The sequence below is a fragment of the Ochlerotatus camptorhynchus genome, unplaced genomic scaffold (assembly GCF_037179485.1).
Source record: "Ochlerotatus camptorhynchus isolate MF236.1 unplaced genomic scaffold, CSIRO-AGI_Acam_v1.1 ptg000182l, whole genome shotgun sequence".
Classification (NCBI taxonomy): domain Eukaryota; kingdom Metazoa; phylum Arthropoda; class Insecta; order Diptera; family Culicidae; genus Ochlerotatus; species Ochlerotatus camptorhynchus.
In genome coordinates, this window is record NW_027040672.1 from 2,722,092 (window position 1) to 2,743,430 (window position 21,339).

Here is a 21,339-nt window from a genome sequence, read left to right on the forward strand (position 1 = left end):
TTGAAAAATCACGTTGATATACTTTATATATGCAACCGGCATCAATGACTAAACGATCTATAGTATCTTACAACGGTGAAGAGAGAGAAAAGAGGGAGCAAAAATACACGGAAGATCTGAAGTTCACTGGCAAATATTTCCTAAAAATACCACATTCGTTCTTTCGACTCCTAGAGGATAACACGAACCGAATTTTTCTGTGCGCTTTCGCTCGCTATTGCAAGCATATCATACAATTATAATAATTATTATTAATATTACTTTTATTATTTTCAGGCGAACCAACACGAACTGGATGCTCTTAATGATATATCTAGTCACATTATCGAAAAAGCCCACCAGATTGAGAGTGATAAAATTAATAAGGAAAGTATCGAACTAAACGCCAGTTGGACTAGTGAGACAAGTCTTTTGGAAAATCTACACGAAAATTTGATTCAATTGCGGGAACAGTGGGTTCAATTGGAAGATATTCTCCAAGAGCTGGAAACAAAGTCGAATAATTTGCTGGAGAAGGACAAGAATTTGGATTTAACCGTGCAATCGAAAGAGAATCTGTTGTCTAAGAATCTATTAGTCCAGGTATGTACAAATTGGCTCAAACGAACATGCGAATAAAAATAAAGGTTGACGACATTGTTGAAACTAGACACTGACATCATCAACTGTCGATGACCGTATAGGTCATCTCGTCCATAACGTTGCGCTGAAATCGTTTTCTTATGCAAATGTGCTCACGATGATGTCACGGTCCATACACATGCATATATTCAAGACGAACGAACAGCTATGATGTCAGTTAACGATATCTGCTGATCTTCCGAGTTAAAATTTTGATTTAAATCCAAGCAGCGTTCAGCGAAAAATGACCAAAACAAGAAAACACGTTGCCACTACCACGCAAAACAAACAAAACTCAACGAAAAGCAGAGAGCGTATAAATATGTATGACTTCATTCTGAGAAGATTTCAATCTGCTTGCTTTGAGTTTTGCTTGTTGCTCATGAAACTATTTCTGGTCTGGCAAAACGTCTGACATGATATGAATGTGTCTCTTCTTTTCAGAATTTGTTAGATGACAAATCCGTCCTTGGTCAGTTGAACGGAAAAGCTAATTCATTAGCTAAAACTTTGATCGAAGCTCTAAGGGAACAACAACTGTCACCGCATACATTGGAGGAAAAATTAAACCATTTGAATCAAATCGACTCTAGGTGAGTATTTCTGTTCGAATTCGCTAACCGGCAAAAGAACGTGATTAACATTGAGCACGACGGCGCTTGAAAAAAGCGCATAAGTTCATTCGCTCATTATTCACTATCTCAGCCATTCTCCTCTCTCGGTTTACGTTAATTCATTCGTGTTGGGCAATGATGCTGAGAAATCCTGTACTCAGCTTTAGTCGCCGTCTAGACATACAGTATTACAGTACAAAGATAGAGAATTCTTTACTAAAGACAAATTAAGCGCCATATAATATCGCCTTAAAAACCAACTTGTGTTTCCTGATCGACCGCGAGTCTAATTTGTGCATTTATAGCATCCGCAAAGCCACGGTTTATTGGCAATAAACACTGACGGAGTCGAGGTCGGGGTGTCGCCGCATTAAAAACAACTGACGTCATCGGTTAAATTTAAAATTTCGCTGGCCGTGAAATATTGCTCATCTCTCATCGTCATTCACAATCTACAGTGGGTTATTAGGGCGCATCCGTTCGATAATTCAAGATAGTCATATAACCAGCGTGCTATTTTTATTTTATCCATTTCTTTTTGTAGGTTGGCTGAAAATTTGAAAATAAAACAACGACACATAAGACAGAAAATAGAAGACTTGCAGCATTTCTCCGAGCAAATTTCAACCCTTACTGCATCTGCTCAAGCGTTGTTGGCAAATCTTAAGGAAATAAATCCTTTTGATGAACGGTTATTCCAAACAGAAAAGAAGCTACTATCGTGCAAATCAAAGGCAAATGAGTACTCAGATCAAGCAATTCAAATTTCTAAGCACATAGACGACAAGTATTTAGCTACTCAGGAGTTCATTCCTGTTGATTTAGAGGAGAAAAGAAAAGCATTGGAAGCATTGCTTGCCAACATTTCTGACACCATGGAAGAATACAACTGCAAATACCGAAAAGCCAAGGAAGTCCGAACAGACTACTTTGTAGTGTATGATAAAATCAAAACCTGGATAGAAAATGCAGAACTGACCATGAGTAATCACAACATCGATCCCAGTGAATTAAAGACAAAACTAGTCCAACTAATACACGATTGTAAGGATGTACGGCTAGCGTATGAACAACTAGTGTACAATGGTAGTGAAATAATCAAAAACTGTTCGGACAGCAATGATCAGAGAGCGATGCAAGCTGATGTGGATCAAATATCCTTTGAACTCACAAAAACAATTCAGCTTGTTGAGGAAAAGAACCAGACGGTTGACCAAATTCTCGGAAACTGGGCTAATTTCATGAGAGTTTATCAACTGGTTGTCGACTGGTCAGTTAAACTGCGCACACTTTTGAATCGAAAACTGCAACTCAATTCACTCCAAGAAGCCCAATTAGCTCGCCAAGATTATGCGGTAAGTTGTTTACATGCTAGCTGAATAAATTTCGTCAACAATCGCTTAATTTTTTTCTCCCTCCTTTCCATACTAAAGAGCGCAGTATCTAGTCTGACTGATGTATCGCAAAACTTAAGCGAAATGAATCACGAATTCGATAAAATAAACGAAGTATGTTCGACCGGATATTTGAAAAATAAATTACACGAAGCCGAGACACTCAAAATCGACATCGAAACCGTCCTATTCGAAAGGGTAAGACAATGATCAAATTTTATATGACAAAATCATAATGTCTTTGTTTATTTGGGTTTGCAGAATTTGTTCCTACATGAAACTACAGAAGAGTGGCAGCAGTTTGAGCACAAAATAAAGAGTGTAAGAGAATGGATACAAGGCGGTTACCATTCTCTAAACTCTCCAGAACTGAAAAATAAACCATTACGTGATCAACTGAGAATTCTTGAACAAATGCTTGCTGACATTTCGGCACAAAAAATCAAAGTCAATATGTCACTTGAGAAATTACAGGTATTTAACGACAGCAGTTTACCTAGTTCAACTAACATCCATTCTGTTTCGAACCAACAGGTCCATTTCCATTCGGAAGTCGTATACTCCGATAACCCTAACATAGTGCATAGTGGACGTACTGTTATTGAAGATCTCGATAAGCTTAACAGAGATGTGTTCCAAACCACGCAAAACTTGGACAAAGCGTTAGTACAAATCGACGAGTGTCAAAGTGAAATGCAAACAATACGGCAACGTATTGTGCAAGAAGAGCAGCAGCTTCGGAATATTTTATCACCACTACATCAGTCATGCGATAGTGATAAGAATGAACAGGTAAGTGACTTTGTGCATCATTCTTTTTTTCAATACGACGCAATTTACCACACTTCAATTTTGCTACACGTTTTCGAGAACCAGTACAAATCTGTTTCCAAACACTCTAATGAGCCAGAAATTAAATACATAGCATTTTTATTCCTTTCCTAATTGCCGCGACTCCCTCGGTACTATGCAAACTTGGTGGCTCATTATTACTTTTTTGAAAATTGAAGCTTATGTTACTCTTGACCGGAATCTATCGTTGGATGACAGTTTGATTTTTGAAATTTACCGTCTAATTTCATTGGGGTAACCTTCAACACCATGAAATGGAATAAACGTTTTAACATCACAGTTCTACCTTTGCTATGGAGCCATTTGATACAAAATATAAAAGCATTTTTGTCACTACATTCCATTCTAATCATAATTATATTCAATGCATTCAACTTAAGGGATACAATAAATTGCATCTGTAGTAAACAACACAATAAACAATTCTTATTTGTTTGGAATACGGATCGTTAAACCTATTCGTTCATTATGCACGGTTAGCACGCATCTAAATGTCACGGATTATTATTCATTACATTTCATTTTCTTCGGATCAGGTTGAGAGTTATATGTGTCTTAAATATAATTTTGTCTTCTTTTTATTTCTATACATTGTGCTCCTTTATCCTACTAACATTCTATCCAAATCTAATATTTCATCAACTCTACATCAACTGCTCAATGCATATATGGCCTGCAATTTTACTATAAACAACTTTGCATTTCTCCTGCTTGTCGGCTACATATAACACTGACTGTCTGCATCACAAATTGACATCGGTACATGGGACTCAACTATTCAGGAATGCCGTGAACGTATTCGAGCTTTGCAATCACATCTCAATCAGATAAATACCAAAATCAAACTGCTGCTACAACGGGGCGAGCCTCAGGAATGATAGTTATCAATAAATATCCACCAAATCAATCAATTTTATCGATATCGTGATTTTCAAAATCAATTTTTTAAATACGTGTTTTGCCAGCATAATTGTAATATTTTATTAGATTAATCAGAATATAGATTTTTTTTTCGAAACAATACTATTACGTGCTTTATTCATCCACAATTCTATCCATAAAAATTTCGATCAATAAATTGCAAATTCCATCATCAGGAACTTCCGATAACCTGGACGCATGGTATTGATGAAACTGCTCAACAACATGAGATCTATGACCCAATGGTGCATCAGAATATAACACGCCAAACAGAGTTCGGAATTCCACATCAATTTTTAATGTCGACGCACACAATGTCAACAGAAAATAACAGTGCAAATGTATCTTCCTACGAGTCTTCAAACATGAAGCCAAACGTAATATCGGTTTGGAACAATTCAGAACGTACGTATGCTGAAGTAGTTGCGGGCCTACAGAGACAACGAAACGCTCAAATTCAACGCAATGCTATTGAACTCCGTTCTCACAAAAATCTATCTGTCAGTCAAACGACCGATGCTTCCGATAAAACTGAAACAGCCATCAACTATGAGCGCATGGAACTATATGATGACCCTAACATACAGAGTGTACCACGTGAGCCACTACGAGGCAAGAAGGACAAATCAACTATTGACATTAAAAGAAAATCTAAACCTAAACAAACAGCTGTTCATTCATCATCTATCAAAAAGAGTAACAACATTGAGAAAACGGGAAACTTCATTCTCACCGAAGCAGCAAATACAGCAAAGCCTGATAATCACAACATTGTTGAAATGCCTCAGATTATTGGGAACACAAAAGGCATTACAACCGAGTATAAAACGGACAGGGATCCAACTATCAAAAAGGAGTCTGCTGGAAAAACATACGCAGATGTGCTTAAGGATTTAGCTTCCAGAAAGCAGAGTGCATCCTACAATTTGCCACAGTTTGACTCATCGATTGGCGTTCTACAAACTACCATCTCCAGTACAATACCACCGAGCTTAAATGTTGCAATCGCTGAGCGTGACAAACAATCCGATAAGACAGATCAAGTGCTACCTTCGTCGCAACGTAAACGCAAACCTAAGGATTATTTCAAACCTCCTCAGTCTTTAACTGGTCGAAAGAAAGTTAATACTAAATTTCAATCAACTCAGGGTCATGCTCATGATGACACTAGATCCAGTGTAAAAACAGAAAGTCTGAACATTAGAAATGAATCGGTAGATTTGCATTTTACTCAATATGCGACCACCTCCAAACCAGCAGAAAGTGAAAGCAAAACGTTCATGTCCGAGATAGAATTTACCGACGAGCTTAAGCTTATCAGTGCAGATAAAAATTGTGAATCAGAAGACAACATTAGGTCAGCAAATCTTAGTCATGATGTTATATCACCCGGCATTACTGAATCAAGTGACGTAATTGCACGCAAAAAGATAAAGAAAAGAAAAACAAAGAAGAACACTGTAGCTGATCATTATGGTGAAAACTTGCCTGAACCCACTGCGAGTAATATTCAGAATGTTCAACCAACAGTGGACGCGAATTCCATTATTTTCAAGTCTGAACCGAAATCGCTAAAGATCGAAACAGCGAGTTGTACTTCCGAAACAATACCAGAAGCTCAAGAAAAATCAACCAACGCTTCTACAATGGTTACCACTGTTGAAATTATTGCCAACTCAGAATTAGAAAATCAAAAGAAGCCCGATCAAAAACGGAAAATGATGAAGGTTGAGAAAATCAGGAAATCAAATTCATCAAAAGTATCCGCTATGTTACAATTACAAAGTGCCGAATTTGAGCAAGAACTAAATGAAAGTAGAAGAAACGATTTTCCTATTTCACAACGTATAGATGATTGTTCAACTGTAGCAGAAGCTACTGCGGAAAATATAACTGATGGATTCAAAAGTAGTCTTGTTTTCGACGAATATGACTTTTTAAATACGGCTAATAGTTCATCATCGATCACAACTGATTATGAAAATGAAACATCATTATCAGAAAAAGAACCACCGAGTGACATGGATACTGTTAGCTCAGGAAAAGTGGACAGTAAATCCGAGATTAGTGAAACAATATCGTCACTACTACTAGTATCTAACAATAGAGTGCAAAAAACACCTGGTGAATCTGCTGTAAATGGAAATGAACAAGATGACACATCAAAGATTGAAATTTCATGTGCAAATTGGCGTGATAAACGTCAAAAAATTTCGATGATTACACATGAAGAGTATCATTTACAACCAATCTCATACATGAAGTTTGACTTACCAACCATTACGGCTGAAAGAATTACTAAAAGCGACATTAACAGCCAAATTCAAGATCAATTTAATGTTGAACATATTTTCCAAGAAGCACCAGATATGCAAATTGAAGAAGCTGTTTGCTTGGAGCCTTCGCACAAAGATGAAGTGTTTGTTGCAACAGAGGTATCCGTACTTGATTCCGTTACTGATACATCTGTTCAATCCAAATCGACAGCAGTGCTTGTTAAACAATCATCAACTTCAGAACCAAGAAATGAATTGGATACATCGTTCAATAGTGAAGTAGAATGTTTTATGGCTTCAGGTGATACTGGAACTCATTTTTCAACAACTACTTCCAATGTTATCTATAAAACAACCACTATCCTATATGAATCTTCATCTGAACAACAAGTTATTGATGAACACTATACACAACCAGTGATATTTGAACAACGATCAAACGAGATGGAAAAACATCAAAAAGATTTCACTTTGAACGAAGAATCCAATCAGCGAACGGAAGTCGTATTTCAAACATCTAATGAAATAATAGAAAGCTGCTCTTCAATGGCTTTGGAACACGCTTCAAGTGCCGACACTGATGAAGAGAAAACTCTCAGAATCATGAGAGAAGAGTCATTCAACCAGAATGCAAATAATCAGCAAGACTTAACGACTCCAGTGAAATTGGTTGAAGGCAATGAAAATGAACTGAATATCGCAGAAAACGTGACATCCATCAAAGAAATCAAGCTAAAAAGCACTGCAACAGTCAGTTCCCTGTCAGAAAAAACAGCTTTCACAAAGCAAGATCACATTTTAGAAACAAGAAATGTAGAAGACAATGTTGACATGCAAACAGATGCTGTACCAAAAGTGGAGGATAACATCGAGGAAGAGTTTGGTTCACTGGATAAATTAATTCCAAAAGATTATGTTGAAGTATTGTCTAACAATCAATCTGCAATCAAAAAGGAAACAAATGTGGAACAATCAGTTACAGAAGAAGAAAATATTCTAATTCAAATAAGAGAAGAGTCATTCAAACAGGACGATTCAATTGAACTTGCTGAAAAAAACCAGAATAATGATCAAAACACGGCATCATCTAAAGAAATGATAATTATACCCACCACATTAGAGGTACGTAGTGAGCAGGTTTGCACGGATGAAGTCATGCCTATGACAGAAACAACAGAAACAAGTAATGATGAAAAGAAAATAGATACTGTACCAACAATGAAGGATAACATCGAAGAACAGATCAACTCACAAGATGGACAAGATTATATTGAAGCAGGGCCAAGCGATCAATTTGAAATCAATGAAGAGAATATTCTAATTCAAATGAGAGAAGAGTCATTCAAACAGGATGAATCTACAAATAATCTGGAAGACACAGATATATCGAACGTTGCAAATTTAATCCAAGCTGTCAAAAGCAAGGATAAATATCAGAACGACGAAGAAAGCGTAGTATCAATAGTAGACACCAAAATAATAAGCACTGCATCAGAGGAAAGTATTGGGCAAGTTAGCATGGGCGAAGTCGTTTCATTGACAGAAACAGTAGCTGTTACAAAGCAAGATCAGTGTTTGGATGCTAGTGAAGCAATAAGTAATGTTGAAAAGGGAAAAATGCAGGAGAACATCGAAAAAGAATCACAGGATGGATTCATCCAGAAAGATGGCATCGAAGAATTGTCAAGAGATCCAGCAATAATCCATGAAGAAAATGTTTTAATTAAATCTGTACCAGATGAGGAGGACATCCTGGTTCAGATAAGAGGAGAGTCATTTGAATATGAACAGTCAGCTTATAATGCGGATGATACTAAAATATTGGAAAACATTGCACATTCTGTCAAACTGATTGATAACAAACAAAATGAACAAAAAGTCGCAGAAAACGTCACATCACTTATAGAAAACAAAATAATAAGCACTAAATTAGAGGAAAGTATGGACCAAGCTAACACGCATGGCATCATCCTTACGTCAGAAGCAGCTGATTTTACTCCAGATCAATATTTGGAGGTACACGATTCTTTATGCAACGTCGAAACAGATGCTGTACCAAGCATAGAGGATAATATTGGAAAAGAACATGGCTCACAAGATGGATTGATTCCGAAAGATGATATCAAAGCAATCTCAAGCGATCATCGTACAATAAACGAGGGAAACATAGTGACTCAAACTGTAACAAATGAAGAGCAAATACTAATTCAAATGATAGAAGAGTCATTCAAAAAGGATGTTTCTACAGATAACCAGAAATATGCTGCAATGTTGGAAAACGTTGATAGCATGGAAAATGAACAGAAAACTGAAGATAACGTAACATCATTGGTAGAAAACAAAATAATAAGCACTGCAACAGTGGAACAGGCTAGCGTAGAAGAAGTCATTCTTAGATCAGAAACAGCAACTGTTACAAAGCCAGATCAATGTTGGGACGAAAGTGATACGTTGAGTAAGGTTGCAAAAGAATCCGAGGTTGTACCTAAAATAGAGCATAACATCAAAGAAGAGAATTATTCACAAGATGAGTTGATCCCTAAAGACAAAACCGAAGGATTGTCAAGCGATCAACCTGTAATCATCGACGAACAAATTTTAATTAAATCGATACCAGGTGAAGAGGACATCCTAGGTCAGATGAGAGAAGAGTCAATCAAAGAGGGAAGGTCTACAAGTAATGATGATGATACTGAAATATTGGAAAACATTGCAGATCCAGTTGAACTAGATGATAAGACAGGAAATTATCAGACTATGGCAGACAACGCGACATCATTTACTGAAAACAAAACAACTATCACTGAATTTGAAGAATGTACGCAAGCAAGTACGAATGTAATAATTTCTAGGATAGAAACAGCGAGTTCTATGAGGTCAGAAGAAATAATGAGCATTACATTAAAGGAATGCGTTGGGCAAGTAAGCATGAAAGATACTATCGGAGATGGTTTTGATTCACAAGATGCGCTCATCCCTAAAGATGATATCAAAGCATTGTCAACTGATCAACCTGTGATCATTGAGAAACATATTTTAATTCAATCCGCACCAGACGAAGAGGATATTTTAATTCAGATCAGAGAACAGTCGTACGAACAGGAAAAATCTGCAAATAACCAGAAAGATATTGAAATATTGGAAAACATAGCAGAGTCAGTTGAACTTGTTGATAAGACAGGAAATGATCACAAGCTCACAGACATCGTGACGCCATTTAAAAAAATCGAAATTACAAGCAATACACTCGAGGAATGCATTGCACAGGCTAACATGGACGACGTAATTCCTAAGACAGAAACAGAAGCTATTACAAAGTCAGATCACATTACAGAAACAATTACGGAACGTAATGTTGCAAAGAATACAGATTTTGTACTGAAAATGGAGGAAAACATTGAACTAGCGACAGGTGATGAATGTATACCCAAAGATTATATTGCGGCATTACCAAGTGATCAATTAACTGTAATATCAGAAGAAATTACTCTAGTTCAAATTAGAGAAGAGTCATTCAAGCATGAAGAATTTTCAAATAATCTGGCAGTCTCTGAAATATTGGCTAACGTTCCAGATTCAATCGGACTTGTTGAAAGGATGGATCAGAAGATTACAGACAATGAGACAACATACACAGAAGAACGCTCTGAGCAGGTTAGCACGGACGATGTCCTTTCTAGGATAGAAACAGCAACGAATACAAAGGTATATCAATCGTCGGACGTAAGTAATACGTTAAGAAATGTCGAAAAGGAATCAGAGGATGTACCAAAAATAAAGGATATCATCGGTAAAGTGCATGGTTTACAAGAAGATGGATTCATCCCGAAAGATAACAGCGAAACATTGCCAAGTGATCAACTAGCAACCATTGAGGAACATGTTCCAATTCAATCTGTTCCTGAGGAAGAGGACATTTTGGTTCAGATGAGAGAACAGTCATTCAAACAGGAAAGATCTATAAACAATGAGGACGACATTGGAATATTGGTTGATGCTCATCAAAAACCTTCTAGCGAAAAACCTTCTGATGACGAAGCAAAACAACGTTATTTAGCTAAAAAAGCCCAAAGAAAAGATAAACAAGTGTTGAAAGAATGCCGTGGTACAAAACCTGATACAAGTGAAGCATTGAATTCTCCAGAAGAAGTTAAGAATGCTTCAGAAATTGTGGCGCAAAACAGTTCAATTGATGTATGGAAATCTGGGCCATTATATTCCGAAGTAGTTACAGGAAATTTAGGTCGAAAGCACAAAACTAGTAATGAGTATAATCTTTCAAGTAATCAGGTTGACGATGAACCATTGGAAAACCCTGCAGATCAAGTTGATATTGTTGATAACACAGGAAACAATGTGACATCATTTACAGAAATCAAAATAATAACCACTACATTAGAACAACGTATTGAGCAGGCTAGCATGGACGAAGTCATTCTCAGTAGGCCAGAAACAACAATTTTCACAAAACCAGCTCAATGTTCGGATGAAACTGATAAGTTGAGTACTACTGAAAAGGGAGCAGACGCCGTACCAAAAATGAACGATAACGTCAGAGAAGAGCATGATCCACAAGATGGATTTATCGATAAATATGGCATCCAATTGTTAAGCGATCAACCTGTGGTTATTGAGGAAAATATATCAATTCCACCTGTATCAGACGAGGAGGAAATCTTGATTAAGATGAGCGAAGATTCATTTAAACAAGAAACGCCTCAAAATAATGTGGAAGACATTTATATATTGGATAAGGTTGCAGATCCAGTTCAACTTGCCGATAACAAAGAAAAAGAACAGAATCTAACTGGCACGGCAACATTTACAGAACACAAAATGATGAGCATCACACTAGCGGAATGTGTTGAGCAGGCTAGCACAGACAAATTCGATAAATCTTCAGGAAAAACAGCTTTGATACATCAAGATCAAAGTTCGGACGTACACGATGCGTTAAGTCATGTTGGAAAGAAAACAGACAATGTACCAAAAATGGAGGAAAACATCACAGACCTCACTTCACTGGATACATCCATTCCTGAAGATGATTTTGAAACATTGCCAAGCGATCAACCCATAGCCAATGAGGAAATAATGTCAACTGAATCTGTAATAGAAGAAGAAAACATTCTAAGTCAGATGCGAGAAGAATCATTCAAACAGGATGAAACTATAAACAACCAGGAAGCTACTGAAATGCAAGAAAACGTGGCCAAGCTTGGTGATGACATTGATCAAGAACAGGGTATCGAAGACAGTGCAACATCATTTACAGATATCAATATATTAAGCACATCATCAGAAACATGTATTGGGCAGCCTAGCATGGTCGAACTTAGCCCCAGATCAGTACCAGCAGATTTAACAAAGGTAGATCAAAGTTTATATGCAAGTGATAATTTGGATAATGTTGCAACGGAAACAAATGCTGTACCAAAAATTGAGGATAACATTAAAGCATTATCAAGCATCAAGCCTGTTATCAAAGACGACAATATTTTAGCTCAATCTGTACCAGCCGAAGAGGACATCTTGACTGAGATGAGAGAAGATTCATTCAAACAGGAAAGGTCGTCAAATAATCTGGAAAATACTGAAACATTGGAAAACGTTGGACAACCATTACGGACAAACCTTATCAATAACGATGATAATGAACAGAATCTAGTTGACGTAGCATCACTCACAGAACACAACATGGTTAGCACTACATTAGATGATTGTATTGTGCAGCCTAGCATCGATGAATTTGTTCCCCGCTTAGAAAAGACAGCTTTAACCAAGCAAGATCTAAGGAAACCGGAGGATAAAATGCAAGATGCAAAATGCAGTATTGCACAAGCAAACGATATCAATGTTGCTCCTGCTGGTAATAGTTACAAGAACGAGAAACAATTACTCCATGAGTACTGGAAATATCATGATGCTGAAATGTTGCATAACACATATAAAACATCCATTGATGCCAGCAAAGACGTCATCATGCATCTGGCACATATGAAAGATGTACCTGTAGAGGATACAAAACAGTCAGCATCACCACATATGGATGAACCATCGGAAGTAACAACAACAGAGAATGTAACTCTTGTATTCCAAGTGGAAAGGATTGAGAGCGAACATGGTTTATTGAAATCGGAAAATGTACAACTAAATGAGCAGTTTGAACAAATCATTAAAAATACCTCAGCCATTGAAAGGAAAAACACGTTGGCTTCTACTGTTGATGTACTTGTTGAGAAAGTGAACCGCGCAGATAGTTGTAAACATGAAGAAAGGACACCTTATGATTACTGGAAATATCATGATGCTGAAATGCTCTACTACACGCATTGTAGTCACAAGTCTTCTTGGACCGATATCACGGAAAAAGACAGTTTGATACCTGTTGGCAAGCTCACCAAAAATATGGAATTTGATGAAATGTCCGAGCGGCAAACAATAACCATTACTGAAAGAGAATCGACTAAAACTGATTTAGACGTACACATTGATTCAGTGCATGCATCCAAAAAAATCACCCAAAAACAAGAAACGCACCACGTACATTCTGCAGATGCAACCGAATTAACTTCTGCTTCTACTATTGATACACAAGGGGATCGTGTGGCTAGTTATGAATATGAGAACCAATTCCCTCATGACTATTGGAAATATCATGATGTGGAAAAGTTGCATATCAAACAAAAAACATTAAATAATATCGAAAACTCACACCTACCATTGCTCGAATCAAAGACTTTGACCGACATCAAGCAAAAAGATGTTGAAAATCAATCCACCATTGTAGAGACTGACTACTTGTCGCTTTTAAGTACCTGTGATTCTAGAAGTTCTGTATCCGATAGTAAGTTCTCAAATGACATACAATTGGATGAAATAGCAGCTCTTAATAGAACAGAAAGATCGCAAAATGATTTAGATGAAAGCATTGCCCCAAGGCCAGCAGCCAGAGATGCATCAACATATGTGGGAGAAGTGACTCAGCTCGTTGTTAATGAAGAAATTCTATTGAAATCGGAAAATGATCATCCAAACGAACAAAAGTTGCAGTGGGTTACCGATAACACTAACAATGACATTATCGAACGTATGGACAGTTATAAATACGAAAAACAAGTAGTCCATGACTACAGTAAATATCATGATGCTGAGCTACTATTCAATACACACAAAACATTGATAGATGCCGAAAGCACTCATCACCCATTGTACGAATCAAAACCTTTGACCAGTATCGTGCAAAAAGATAGCGAACATAAATCTTCAGAAGATAACGTCAAATCCTTACATCATTCTACTGAGTCTGATCTTTGCCTAACATCAGAATATGAAACCGAAATGATAATGACTTTACAAACTATTGCTAACGACAGTTTCCACTACTATCCTGAAATGATAGAAGCAGAGAAAAAATATTATGAATTGAAAAGTAAAACAGATACGGAAATATTCACAACAGAAAATAAGCAAAATGATGCTGATGCTTCATTGCAAGTGCACAACATAGGAGTAGGGTATAGTTCACAAGATAATTTAATTCCGGAAGATGACATTCAGGATATCGTTGGAAGAGAACATGGCCCGCAAGATCAATTCACCCCGAAAGATAACATGGAAATATTGTCAAGCGATCAACCTGTAACCATTGAGGAACATATTTTAATTCAATCTGTACCAGATGAAGAGGACATTTTAATTCAGATGAGAGAAGAGTCATTCAAACAGGAGAAGTCTTTGAATATTAAGGATTATACTAAAATATTGGTGGAAGAGAATACTCCAAGTCAAATGACAGAAGAGTCATTCAAACAGGATGAACCTACAAGTAATCTGGAAGACACTCACATGTTGACAACCGTTGCAGATTCTATCGAAGTTGTTAAAAACAAGCAAGGTGAACAAAATCTCACAGACATGGATGAAGTCATTCTTACGACAGACACATCAGTTGTTACAAAACCAGAGCAATGTTCGGATGCAAGCAATACGTTGAGTAATGTTGTGCAGGAAAATGATGCCATACCAAAACTGGAGGATAGTATCGGAACTGACCATGGCTCACAGGATGAATTCATCTCTAAAGATAACGTGGAAATATTGTCAAGCGATCAACCTGTATCCATTGACGAACATATTATACTTCAATCGGTACCAGATGAAGAGGAAATTTTAATTCAGATGAGAGAAGAGTCATTTAAACAGGAAAGCTCTCTAAATATCGAGGATAAAACTGAAATATTGGTGCAAGAGAATACTCCAAGTCAAAATACAGAAGATTCATTCAAACAAGATGAACCTACAATTATTCTAGGAGACACTAACATGTTGACAAACGTTGCAGATTCTGTCGAAGTTGTTGAAAACAAGGAAGGTGAACCGAATATCGCAGACATCGAGACATCATTTACAGAAACCAAAATAATAAGCGCAGACATTTTAATTCAGATGAGAGAAGAGTCATTCAAACAGGAGAAGTCTTTACATATTGAGGATTATACTGAAATATTGGTGCAAGAGAATACTCCAAATCAAATGACAGAAGAGTCATTCAAACAGGATGAATCTAAAATCAATCTGGAAGACACTCACATGTTGACAAACGTTGCAGATTCTATCGAAGTTGTTGAAAACAAGGAAGTTAAACAAAATTTCACAGACATGGATGAAGTCATTCTTACAACAGACACACCAGCTGTTACAAAACCAGAGCTATGTTCGGACGCAAGCGATACGTTGAGTAATGTTGCACAGGAAACAAACAAAGATAACATGGAAATATTGTCAAGCGATCAACCTGTGTCCATTGAAGAACATATTTTAATTCAATCTGTACCAGATGAAGAGGACATTTTAATTCAGATGAGAGAAGAGTCATTCAAACAGGAGAAGTCTTTAAATATTGAGCATTATACTGAAATATTGGTGGAAGAGAATACTCCAAGTCAAATGACAGAAGAGTCATTCAAACAGGATGAACTTACAATTAATCTGGAAGACACGCACATGTTGACAAACGTTGCAGATTCTATCGAAGTTGTTAAAAACAAGGAAGGTGAACCGAATATCGCAGACGTTGAGACATCATTTACAGAAACCAAAATAATAAGTGCAGACATTTTAATTCAGATGAGAGAAGAGTCATTCAAACAGGAGAAGTCTTTACATATTGAGGATTATAATGAAATATTGGTGGAAGAGAATACTCCAAGTCAAATGACAGAAGAGTCATTCAAACAGGATGAATCTAAAATTAATCTGGAAGACACGCACATGTTGACAAACGTTGCAGATTCTATCGAACTTGTTAAAAACAAGGAAGGTGAACAAAATCTCACAGACATGGATGAAGTCATTCTTACGACAGACACACCAGCTGTTACAAAACCAGAGCAATGTTCGGATGCAAGCGAAACGTTGAGTAATGTTGTGCTGGAAACTGATGCCATACTAAAACTGGAGGATAGTATCGGAAGTGACCTTGGCTCACAGGATGAATTCATCTCTAAAGATAACGTGGAAATATTGTCAAGTGTTCAACCTGTAACCATTGAGGAACATGTTATAATTCAATCAGTACCAGATGAAGAGGACATTTTAATTCAGATGAGAGAAGAGTCATTCAAACAGGAAAGGTCTCTAAATATCGAGGATCAAACTGAAATATTGGTGGAAGAGAATACTCCAAGTCAAATGACAGAAGAGTCATTCAAACAGGATGAACCTAAAATTAATTTGGAAGACACGCACATGTTGACAACCGTTGCAGATTCTATCGAAGTTGTTGAAAACAAGGAAGGTCAACCGAATCTCGCAGACATGGATGAAGTCATTTTTACAACAGACACACCAGCTGTTACAAAACCAGAGCTATGTTCGGACGCAAGTGATACGTTGAGTAATGTTGTACAGGAAACAAAAGTGGAGGATAACATCGGAAGCGAGCATGGTCCGCAAGATCAATTCATCCCGAAAGATAACACATTGTCTAGCGATCAATCTGTAACCATTGAGGAACATATTATAATTCAATCAGTACCAGATGAAGAGGACATTTTGATTCAGATGAGAGAAGATTCATTCAAACAAGAAAGGTCTCTAAATATCGAGGATCAAACTGAAATATTGGTGGAAGAGAATACTCCAAGTCAAAATACAGAAGATTCATTCAAACAGGATGAACCTACAATTAATCTGGAAGACACTCACATGTTGACAAACGTTGCAGATTCTATCGAAGTTGTTGAAAACAAGCAAGGTGAACAAAATCTCACAGACATAGATGAAGTCATTCTTACGACAGACACACCAGCTGTTACAAAACCAGATATATGTTCGGACTCAAGCGATACGTTGAGTAATGTTGTGCAGGAAACTGATGCCATACCAAAACTGGAGGATAGTATCGGAAGTGACCATGGCTCACAAGATGAATTCATCTCTAAAGATAACGTGGAAATATTGTCAAGCGATCAACCTGTAACCATTGAGGAACATATTATAATTCAATCGGTACCAAATGAAGAGGACATTTTAATTCAGATGAGAGAAGAGTCATTCAAACAGGAAAGGTCTCTATATATCGAGGATCAAACTGAAATATTGGTGGAAGAGAATACTCCAAGTCAAAATACAGAAGATTCATTCAAACAGGATGAACCTACAATTAATCTGGAAGACACTCACAACGTTGCAGATTCTATCGAAGTTGTTGAAAACAAGGAAGGTGAACAAAGTCTCACAGACATGGATGCAGTCATTCCTAAGACAGAAACACCAGCTGTTACAAAACTAGATCTATGTTTGGACGCAAGCGATACGTCGAGTAATGTTGTAGAAGTAACTGATGCTGTACCAAAAGTGGAGGATATTGTTGGAAGAGAGCATGGTCCGCAAGATCAATTCATCCCGAAAGATAACATGGAAATATTGCCAAGCAATCAACCTGTAACCATTGAGGAACATATTTTAATTCAATCTGTACCAGATGAAGAGGAAATTTTAATTCAGATGAGAGAAGAGTCATTCAAACCGGAGACGTCTTTAAATATTGAGGATTATACTGAAATATTGGTGGAAGAGAATACTCCAAGTCAAAATACAGAAGATTCATTCAAACAGGATGAACCTACAATTAATCTGGAAGACATTCACATGTTGACAAACGTTCCAGATTCTATCGAAGTTGTTGAAAACAAGGAAGGTGAACAAAATCTCACAGACATGGATGAAGTAATTCTTACGACAGACACACCAGCTGTTACAAAACCAGATCTATGTTCGGATGCAAGCGATACATTGAGTAATGTTGTGCAGGAAACTGATGCCATACCAAAACTGGAGGATAGTATCGGAAGTGACCATGGTTCACAGGATGAATTCATCTCTAAAGATAACATGGAAATATTGTCAAGTGATCAACCTGTAACCATTGAGGAACATATTATAATTCAATCGGTACCAAATGAAGAGGACATTTTAATTCAGATGAGAGAAGAGTCATTCAAACAGGAAAGGTCTCTATATATCGAGGATCAAACTGAAATATTGGTGGAAGAGAATACTCCAAGTCAAAATACAGAAGATTCATTCAAACAGGATGAACCTACAATTAATCTGGAAGACACTCACAACGTTGCAGATTCTATCGAAGTTGTTAAAAACAAGGAAGGTGAACAAAGTCTCACAGACATGGATGCAGTCATTCCTAAGACAGAAACACCAGCTGTTACAAAACTAGATCTATGTTTGGACGCAAGCGATACGTCGAGTAATGTTGTAGAAGTAACTGATGCTGTACCAAAAGTGGAGGATATTGTTGGAAGAGAGCATGGTCCGCAAGATCAATTCATCCCGAAAGATAACATGGAAATATTGCCAAGCAATCAACCTGTAACCATTGAGGAACATATTTTAATTCAATCTGTACCAGATGAAGAGGAAATTTTAATTCAGATGAGAGAAGAGTCATTCAAACCGGAGACGTCTTTAAATATTGAGGATTATACTGAAATATTGGTGGAAGAGAATACTCCAAGTCAAAATACAGAAGAGTCATTCAAACAGGATGATACTACAATTAATCTAGAAAGCACTCACATGTTCACAAACGTTGCAGATTCTGTCGAAGTTGTTGAAAACAAGGAAGGTGAACAAAATCTCACAGACAACGAGACGTCATTTACAGAAACCAAAATAACAAGCGCTGCATTAGAGGAATCCATTGGACAAGAAAACATGGACGAAGTCGTTCCTAAGACCGAAGCAGAAGCTGTTACAAAACCAGATGCATGCTTAGATGCTAGTGATACATTAAGTAATGATGAAAAGGAATCAGATGCTGAACCAAAAATGGAGGATTACATCAGAGATGAGCATGATTCACAAGATCGATGCATCCCGAACGATAACATCGAAGCATTGCAAAGCGATCAACCGGTATCCATTGAGGAACATACTTTAATTCAATCCGTACCAGATGAAGAGGAAATTTTAGTTCAGATGAGAGGAGAGTCATTCGAACATGAGAGGTCTTCAAATATTCAGGATGATACTTTTGTATTGATAGAGGCTCGTGAAAAATCTTCTAGCGAAAACCCTTCTGACGACGAAGCGAAACAACGTTACTTAGCTAAAAAAGCTCAAAGAAAAGATAAACAATTGTTGAAAGAAGGTCGTGATACAAACTTTGATATAAGCGAAGCAATAAATTCACCAGAAGTTGCAAAGAATGTTTCAAATATTGTGGCACACAGTAGCTCAATTGATGTATGGAAATCAGGACCATTATATTCCGAAGTAGTAGCAGGAAATTTAGGTCAAAAACGTGATGAGCATAATCTTATAGAAGAAAGTGAATACATGCTTAGAGGAAATGCCTCTCCCCAAATAGATCCTATGGAACCTCAACGGACACATACTAATGTTCGTGAAATCACGGAAAGCAGTATTAAAGTACCGCTAAACATAGATCTGAATCAAAAAGTAAATCAAGGCATTCAAATTACAGAATCAAATCAAACTGTAAATGATGTCAAAAATTTGCAGACTGATAACAATGACCTACAGATATTACCTATACAAATCGAAAGTACTACAACTAAACCAGAAGAAATAGAGACATCATCTCAAGGAATAGTCATCGTAGGCTCTAAATCAATAACAGAAACAAACAATGAACCACATCATGAGCAGCCAGCATGTCAACCCCAACAGATATCAGCTGCAAGTAATGAAAACGTTACAAGTCATTTTAGTATTGAAACATGCTCGGTTGAAAATTACACGGTAGTAACCGAAATAACATACACATCGTCAGTAATCGATGTGCAAGAGCCTGAAATCAATACTGAAACAACAACAATAACATCAATATCGATACAGGGTGATAAAGTTAAAGAGTTGGAACAATTGACTCCAAGCTCTTCAACTGCAAATCTATCGGCTCTCACAGGGGAAGAATTTACCGATTATTCTTCAAAGCCGACCGAAGAAGGCACTCGCACTCATGTTAAGCTTTCAATGACTCAGGACAATTTGTTGGACGATACACTTATTAATGACAGACCAGAACATTTGTCCCGTGCAGAAGAGGATGAACCATTTTCAGATCCTGAATTAACACTTGAGTCCCAACAACTTGGAAAACCTATTTGGGAAGATAAACATACCCATGATGATGCTGAAATAGAATACCTAAAGTCGTTGCAAGCTGTTCAAAGTCACGAAAAACCTGAAGAAGACAGTCCCACGCTCGCAAATCCCACAACTAACCTACAACTACATACAGTCGCAGTAGACGACGCAGAATCAATTCAGCTAGCGCAGGCAACTAACGAAACACTAATAAATGTGCCCCATCCGCCTTTGCAACAAAACCTTCACGTTACCATCAAAAGCTCCGATCCTTCAATTTCTCCCACACTTCCGATCAACCAAAATACGCTAGGTTCAACGTGCAACGTAAATCTAAGTAGTTCTAAAGAAAATGTGGCTGATTGCACAATAAGTAAACAGGTGACGTTAGATTTGATGTTTGTTATCTCATTCAATGTTATCATCTAACCATAACGCTAATCATATTTAAAAACGATAAATTTCAGATTATTAATATAAGTGCTTAGTCAAGAAAAGTACACCTAATTATCTGAAGTTTATCAATTACATAAGATAACAACATTGCAATGCATGCTATAATCTATTTGTAATTAACCAAGTATAAAGCTATCTTTCATTTGTCTACTCATTATTCACACAAAACAAAAAATTAAAATACGTCAACAAGTATTTAACTAATTTTCTAGTTTATGCCAAACAACTACATGAACATCAATGCACTTTACACGACAAAATGGAGGCGAACCAGCCCCAGGCTGAAAGCCTCCCTAATAAAGATAAATTAATTAATTTACACGACAAACATAGAGTACAAACATGTTTGAAATACTGTCTCACTCCAGGCAAATATTCAGTTCTTATGAATGCAAGAAGCTTGAACCCGGGAGATAACCAGCACTATCGTTGCTCCAATAGCCCATTTCAAGAACGAAGCTATTTTCACACACGATACATTACATTATCAATACGTTATCGATGCCAATATACACCATTGATAAAGTGCTAAAGTACTGCTGTTGCAGTAGCAGCAGGGAAATACTTGAT

The 21,339-nt window shown here is 37.0% G+C and overlaps 1 protein-coding gene across 1 annotated transcript in view; it reads left to right on the plus strand.

Annotated features, from left to right (window-relative positions):
- The first annotated feature begins 276 nt into the window (after positions 1 to 276).
- The window catches only part of LOC135702010 (uncharacterized), a 40,056-nt gene continuing 18,993 nt past the window's right edge, over positions 277 to 21,339 (plus strand). Inside the window, exons 1-7 of the mRNA XM_065222957.1 lie at positions 277 to 582; positions 1,066 to 1,214; positions 1,780 to 2,590; positions 2,669 to 2,827; positions 2,891 to 3,103; positions 3,164 to 3,421; positions 4,579 to 20,694. Of these exons, the coding sequence (XP_065079029.1) occupies positions 2,111 to 2,590; positions 2,669 to 2,827; positions 2,891 to 3,103; positions 3,164 to 3,421; positions 4,579 to 20,694 (17,226 nt within the window). The 5' untranslated portion in view covers positions 277 to 582; positions 1,066 to 1,214; positions 1,780 to 2,110. The remainder of the gene's footprint in view (positions 583 to 1,065; positions 1,215 to 1,779; positions 2,591 to 2,668; positions 2,828 to 2,890; positions 3,104 to 3,163; positions 3,422 to 4,578; positions 20,695 to 21,339) is intronic.